General features: G+C 31.7%; 1 protein-coding gene across 1 annotated transcript; it reads right to left on the reverse strand.

Moving 5' to 3' along the window:
* Nucleotides 1-4,866: 4,866 nt before the first annotated feature.
* On the reverse strand, nt 4,867-6,615 carry LOC105125998 (heat stress transcription factor B-4-like). Its single transcript, XM_011026690.1, has 2 exons — nt 6,191-6,615; nt 4,867-5,711 (listed from the first exon to the last, which is right to left on the reverse strand). The coding sequence occupies exons 1-2, from the start codon at nt 6,437-6,439 to the stop codon at nt 5,148-5,150; spliced, it is 813 nt and encodes a 270-aa protein (XP_011024992.1). The 5' UTR covers nt 6,440-6,615; the 3' UTR covers nt 4,867-5,147.
* Nucleotides 6,616-7,030: the final 415 nt, after the last annotated feature.

A 7,030-nucleotide genomic window follows, 5' to 3' on the forward strand; every position in this document is an offset into this window, starting at 1 on the left:
TATATGTTTTAAAATCACTTCTTTAAATACTTGACTACAAAACATGAACTTGGAAAAAATTCTGAACAAGCACTGGTTCAATCTTTTGAAATCCCACGTTCTTTATTTTTTCTTCTAATGATTGTTATAACACGTAGATTTATTATAATCTTAGATTAAAATAATAAAATAATATTTTTATCTCTATAAATATAAGAGGATCTCCAACCGGAGAGGCAAAAAGAAGGCAAAGTTAAAAATATAATTTTTTAGCTTTTATTTCTTTAATTTATCATTCCAACACAGCAGCAAAAAAAAATTAAAATGGTTATTTAATCTGAAAAGAGCTATTTCTACATGTTTGGTTTATGTAAAAATAGTCAAAATAAAATTAACATTACCAACGACTATAAAAATAGTCGTTGGTTAATAGTATTTTTTTTCTTTAAAAGTAAGGTAAAAAATTTGTTATTTTATGTTTTTATTATAGGTTAAGAAAAATAATTTTTTATTTATGTTGTTATCTTTGACAAAATTAAAAGAAAGTAATAATAGTAATTGATATTGATAAAAATATAAAGTGACATATTTAAAATTTATTATTCATTTTTTTCATTTTCAATACATATAATTAATGCTCTAGAATTATAGCTGGTTTGCTTTTATAAATTACTCATATTAATTATATAATTAATAACATCATAATTATATATAAAATATATAAATTAGTTATATAATTATATTAAAATTAATTTAACATGAAATATATTAAAATATAAATGGCTTTTCTAAATAGCTTTTTATTATTAAAATACATATAATTAAAAAAGTTATATTTATACTATACAAAAAATTATTTTATTAATTTAATTTTTTAATTTAATTTTTTGGATTGGAGATACTCTAACACAATTAATAATTAATAGTGGAAACGGGAATATAATAGTATTTTTGTTGTTATTTACATGGTGAAAATATTGATATGCGCTTGGAGGTAAAAATTAAAACATTTATGGGCGGGGCACTATTGATCTTTCATTTTACTTGCATGGTGGGATTACCATAATGCCCTTGAATCATAATTATCTTTGTTTTGTGTTAAGAGTTGTTTTTGTCTATTCATTTTTTGTTGTTGTAATTATTGAGTTTGAATATTAGCAAATTTGATATGTTTAAATAAATTAAATATTATTTAACGTGAGGCTGACACGAATAAATGTGAGTTTTTTTATTATCTTTGGATGATCATATAATTGTGTCTAGTGATAAACTTCGATGTCCACGACAATATTTTAATCCTTATGATGTCACCTCTATTTCTGGATGGCTTGTATGGCAAAAACATATCTGCCCTTGTGTTAGTGATTATTTTTTTTCTTTTTTCTCTTCTTCTTAGTTCCAAAGCTAACTTGTGTATATTTTTAAAGTGGCCCTCCAATTTATTTTTCTTTTATATTTGATCTCAGTTTTTTTTATTGCTATTTGTTTTATTTTAGACCATCCATGGAATTGAAGTTTTTTTATAATTTAATCCTTTGTTTTTTTTACATTTTAGATTTGATTTCTATTCTTTTAATTATTTTTTAAGTAAATTATCTTGTCAATTGCATCCCTCAATATTTTATATCATTCTCTTAATTGAATTATTTTTTTAACCCCATCCCTCAATATTTTAATTTATTTTTTTATGTCTGATTTGATCTTTATCCTTTTAATTACTACTTATTTTATTTTTAATATTTTTTTTATTGAAACTTTCTTTCTTGATTTCATCTTTCATTATTTTATGAATTGAGATTTTGTTATCTTTTTGGATCATGAGTTTGAAAAATTTGATAAGCTTGACTTATAATTTTTTTTTGAAGCCTTTTTTTTACAATTAATTTTTATTCATATTATTTTTTTATAAAGTTATCCTCACTCGTGTATTAGATCTCAAGTTTCCTTGTGTTAATCCAACTTTACTAAGGATAATATTTGTTTAATTTATTTTTTACTATTGTTGTCTATGTTTTTAATCATATTATCAAATTAATTTGAATATAAAATTTCTTTTATTTATTTTAAAACACGGTCATCTTGTAAAAATTTTTTCGGGTTGAAAAAAAAAGAAGAAAAAGATGCAGCCCCGCTGTCTAGTTTTATCCTCAACCTCCGCAGGCTATGACAGGGATCTTTGAGGGGCTTATTCCAGTCTGCAACCGTGAAAGTCAGGTTTGTTTTCTGGGCCTTTGAGCCTCTCAAGTGACCGAAAAGATAATGTTGACTGGGCCTTAGTTATTCGAATATGTAAAACTCTGCGCAAGGAAAAGTTCAAGCTAAAATCAGAAGAGAAAATTGGCAGGCCTGCAGAGAATTGAGACCAAATCCGTGGAGGATAGAGACGAGAAACCACAAAACTTTAAACCCAGAATAACGTTCCAAACAAGGTAGATTACATCCTCTTCAAAGGAATTTCGAGAAATAAGAGTAAAAATTTAAGAGTAAATTCCTCTTTGTAGCCCCTCTAGTTTCAAAAAGTAATTACATTAGCTCCTTTAATCTTAATTACTCAAGAGTCAAGACCTTATAATTTCAATTATGGATCGATCCCAGTGATGAGGTCTTCTCGTTAACATGTGTTAGACCTTGTAACAACTCCTCTACCTGCTTCTTTGTCAGTCTATAATCTCAAAAACAGATGCAAAAAATCCATGCAACATTAGCCACTATTACATCTATTTCCCTTTTCATTTGATTTATTTTTCAATAACGATGATGGGTTCTGGTTTATATATATCCCTATAATTTATTGTTTCTGATATTAATGTAGAGATTAAGTCTGGAAGTGAATGGAATTCTGTAATTTACGTAGATAAGGAGCTCAAAATAATTTGATGGAGTTTTTCGAATCTAGTAAGCTTTAATTGAAGATAAACTGCATGAATGCCACTAGTTATTTCTTATGCATTGTAAAATCTTCCTTTAGTGAATCAATATATTTTTATTTTAATAAACATCCAATGGAAAAAAAGATTAAATTTTGTCTACAAACCATCTACATGAAACATAAATAAAAGGGTGTTTAGGAATATATTTGTGATTGATTTTCAAAATATTTTTCATTTAGAAATGCATTAAAATAACATTTTTTTTTAAGAAATAAACAATATCTAATTCTGTCAATGCGGTGAAGATAACACAGTTAGGAGGCTTCTTGAAACATCAATGGTGGATATGGATGGAAAGACCATGCATGCACGGACGCTGGAGCATAACTAGGAGTATAAGGCCTTGTACAGCCAAAATAGGAATAGAGGGGTTAATATGATTAAGTTGCAGAACTTCCGGGACCACTAATTTGAATCTACCCCATAATCTGCCTGTGAGTGGTAACATTAGCATCTCAATTGTTCCCCACAATTCGAATATAGTCTAAGTCCTTCTCGACGGAGAATGAACTTGTATGTATGTATATATATGTTCGGATCTCCTCCCTCCGGTCGCCGAATTACTTATCTTATAGTCATAACCATTTACCCAAAGCGGGGAAAAAAGGAGGCAAGGAGGAAAAGAACACAGCATTAACGTAAAAAGGAAAGAAAGAAAAGAAAAGCTTGCACAAGAAGAAGGGAAACAAAATCGAGGCATGACAGTGAAACGCATTATAGAACGATCCCAAAGCAATCTTTAACAGAAAATTCTTCTCTTTCCCCCCTCTGCCTATGCTAAGGGCTAGATGGGTTACTATTTTCACCCATTTCTAGGGTTTCTTTCCTTCTTTCCAGATAAAAACTGAAAGTCTTTAGACATGATCATGAATGTCAAACTTAAAGCATGATATGATTGCCCAATTCCCACCCTCCACTTACATTCTCTGAACTCTCCATTTCCATTCGTTTTCTCTCCTTTTAAAAGAGGAATTATTGAGTGGCCTCTGGCCAGAAGACCATATGCTACTAATCACCAGCTAGTTTCTTTCCACTGCATTTCTTTCTTGTTTCACTTACTTTAAGACGTTCTGCACGGTACAGCATTCCAAATAAAAGCTTTGAGTAAACAGTGAAACTGACGCTTCATGTTTCTTTATGGAGATGGCCATTTCTTTTTCCCCAGAGAGATAAAGACAGACAAACATTGTTTGGGTGGAAGACAGTTAATGAACAGAACAAGCAGTAAAAGGCAATTTTTACAGATGCCTTTGTGAATTTACTTTGCGTGAAAAAAGAGCATTGACCAAGAAGATGAGTTCAGGCAGCAATGGTCTATGTATATACTATATTACCACTTATATTCATAGTTTAAAACATTAATTATATATGGAGTTTTTTTTTTTTATGTTCTTAATAGTCCATTATTCAGTATGCACCATATGCATTTCTTCAGAATATCTTCTACCCCATATATATTTGATTAAGGAAAGAATTAGGGTTTTAAGGATGCGATTGTTTTGCCTAAAATATTTTTTATTTTATTTTGTGTTTATTTTTTACAAGATACTGTATTGGAAAATTGTCTCACCTTAAATATTTTATAATTAATCTTTAAATTTATTTTATTCATTAAAAAAATATTAATTTTCAATTTATCAAATTTTTAAAAAATATTTTACAAATAATAATTTACTAATAATATTACCCAACAATTTCAACAACTACCACCAACTTTGTTTTTATGCAACCATCATCACCTATCATCATCATTGTTGCTATCGCCCCACCCCTACCATCACCACCTCTCGCTGGCCCTACAACCACTACTGTTACCACAATTTTATCATCAAAACATTGTATTATCATTCTACTAGTGTCATCATACTTTTTATATCATTACTTGCTACACATCATAAAATATTTCTCTATAAAACATTTTAAGTAAGACAAAGAAAACATTTTAGGTAAGACAAAGAAAAGGAAAATGAGGTTAATATATATAGAAACTCTAACTACTTAATTTATAGGAATATCTATAAATGAGAAGCCAATATTTTGCTGCAGATTTGCCAAAAAAAGGAAATGGAAAGATTTTTTTTCTTTTTTGCTGCTGATTTTGAAGTAGCTACAAGTAGCTTAACTCCAACTGAACTTTCAGCTACTTGTATACGAGCTTCTCTTCTGATAACTCTTACTGAGAACGACTACAACCTGCGGTACAGGCTAATTAATGGAGACCCTACGATATTGTTGCCGCTAATCGATCACTTCTGGACGCAGCCTTTTATTGCCACTGAGAGGGACTCCAAAGAGCTTCACAGGACTAGTTGATTCCTCAGTACTCAATGTCAATGAATGCTGACCCAAAACAGTACCATTCTTAGCTCTTTGAATGCTAGAACAAGTGGTTTGATCCTGACATGAAGAGCCCAGTTCTATTAGCTTAGGTGCTGCATTATAAGCCTTTTGCTCATAGGGCATTGGTTTTACATGGTTTTGGATGAAGTAGATAATGTCATTATAGAGGTTCTTCATGTGGGAGAGTTCTGATAAAAGCATGCAGTTTTTCCTTCTCAGTCGCTGATTATCTTCTGAGAGTGCAGTTAGGATGTCAGTACTTGGTTTTGGAGATTGAAATGGAGGATCGATCCAACTAAAACCATCTTCTGGTTGGAAAAATCGGGGTGGTTGCTCAGGGTAGTGCTGGTGATGGTGTTGGGATGTTTTTCTCCTGTGGATCTCAGACAACAAGTGCTTTGCTCCTCTTCTGAAGTTCTCATTTGCAAACTCCCATCTGTCAGCTACTACCTTCTTGAATCCCTGCAAAGTATTAACAAGAATAAGAGAATGACAAGAGAGAAAAACTGTCTAGTATGAACATCGAATCAGTTTTGTGGAACGTTTATTTATGAAGCTTAATTAGTAATTTAATACGGATTGCCATGTACTAATTAAAGTGCTGGTATACTTTATCTTAGGCTGAATGTTTATGGTTAATTAGCTGAGATTGATATCTCCTCCAATATTTTGTATCGGTAATATCTAGAACATAAATGGTGCTTAAGATCTTAAAAAGAAGTGAGACATAGCAACGAACAAGACCCATCTGTAAGAGATTAATTTTGAGAGCAAAAGTCTAGGTCTAACTGAAGTCAAGTTATCTAAAATGAGAGTAACAGCTCCATGGAAAAGCAACCCATATTAGTCAGCACAGCTTTTTACCTCGCTGCTTATAAACTAGTAGAATCTAGAGAGCGTTATGAATTACCAGAGAGAGAGAGAGAGAGAGAGATGCTCACATAGGTATTGAGCTGCCTGACGAAGCTTGAGAAGTTGTTGTGCTTGAAATAGTTGGGAAGAAGATCCCTTGAAAACTCAGGAGGTCTCCATACAACAAAGCTGGTTTCATCATCACCCCAGGACACAATGTGGTCAGTAAGAGGATCATCAACCAGCTGATATGTTTTTGTTAAGAATGGTGCAGGAACTGCCTTTTGAGACTCCACGGTAAACACCATCTCTTCACATCTATCCACCGTAAAAGCCATTACCAGCTATGAATTACACAGAGGGAGCAAATGACATGTACTGCAGCTAGACCTCTGCTAGTACGATTTTTACACTCAATATTCCAATATGTTTAAAGAAGCTCCTGTCTCTCTCTCATCATAATTTTCTAACTTTATGAAACAGAAACATATGGCCATGCCACTAAAATAAAGCCACTCGATGCCCTCTCTTTCTCTCTCATTGCAGTTTCTAATTTCAAGAAGCATAAGACCATTTCAGTAAATTACAGCATTGAATTTTCTAGATATTACTATAATTATAAAGATCCGACGAGCTCTTAGTTAATTAGCTATTGATTGTTTCATTGGCTGCATGCAGTACGGCTAGCTAGTACTGGTGGGGAAGATGCAACACATCCTTTATTAATTTATTTATTGCACTGATCATCGGGGAAGATATATGTGTGTGCATCTAATTCAGCTCACGAACTTTTCTTTGATTAGGGCACACCCAAATGATGGTTTAGAATCACTGTCTTCCCATGCAAAGACAAATCTGTCCCTATCCGATGTTTACAGTAACCCATGCATGTTGCACGAGAGCAGATACAGCTAAGAATCTACTAGGTT

This window comes from Populus euphratica, unplaced genomic scaffold (assembly GCF_000495115.2).
Source record: "Populus euphratica unplaced genomic scaffold, PopEup_1.0 scaffold44.1, whole genome shotgun sequence".
NCBI lineage: Eukaryota > Viridiplantae > Streptophyta > Magnoliopsida > Malpighiales > Salicaceae > Populus > Populus euphratica.

Bases quoted from the DNA above. Each gene is read 5' to 3' on its own strand.
- LOC105125998 (XM_011026690.1), bottom strand. From the start codon at position 6,439: ATGGCTTTTACGGTGGATAGATGTGAAGAGATGGTGTTTACCGTGGAG. The intron at 5,712-6,190 runs GTGAGCATCTCT...AATACTTTGCAG, and splicing joins TCAGGCAGCTCAATACCTAT to GGATTCAAGAAGGTAGTAGC.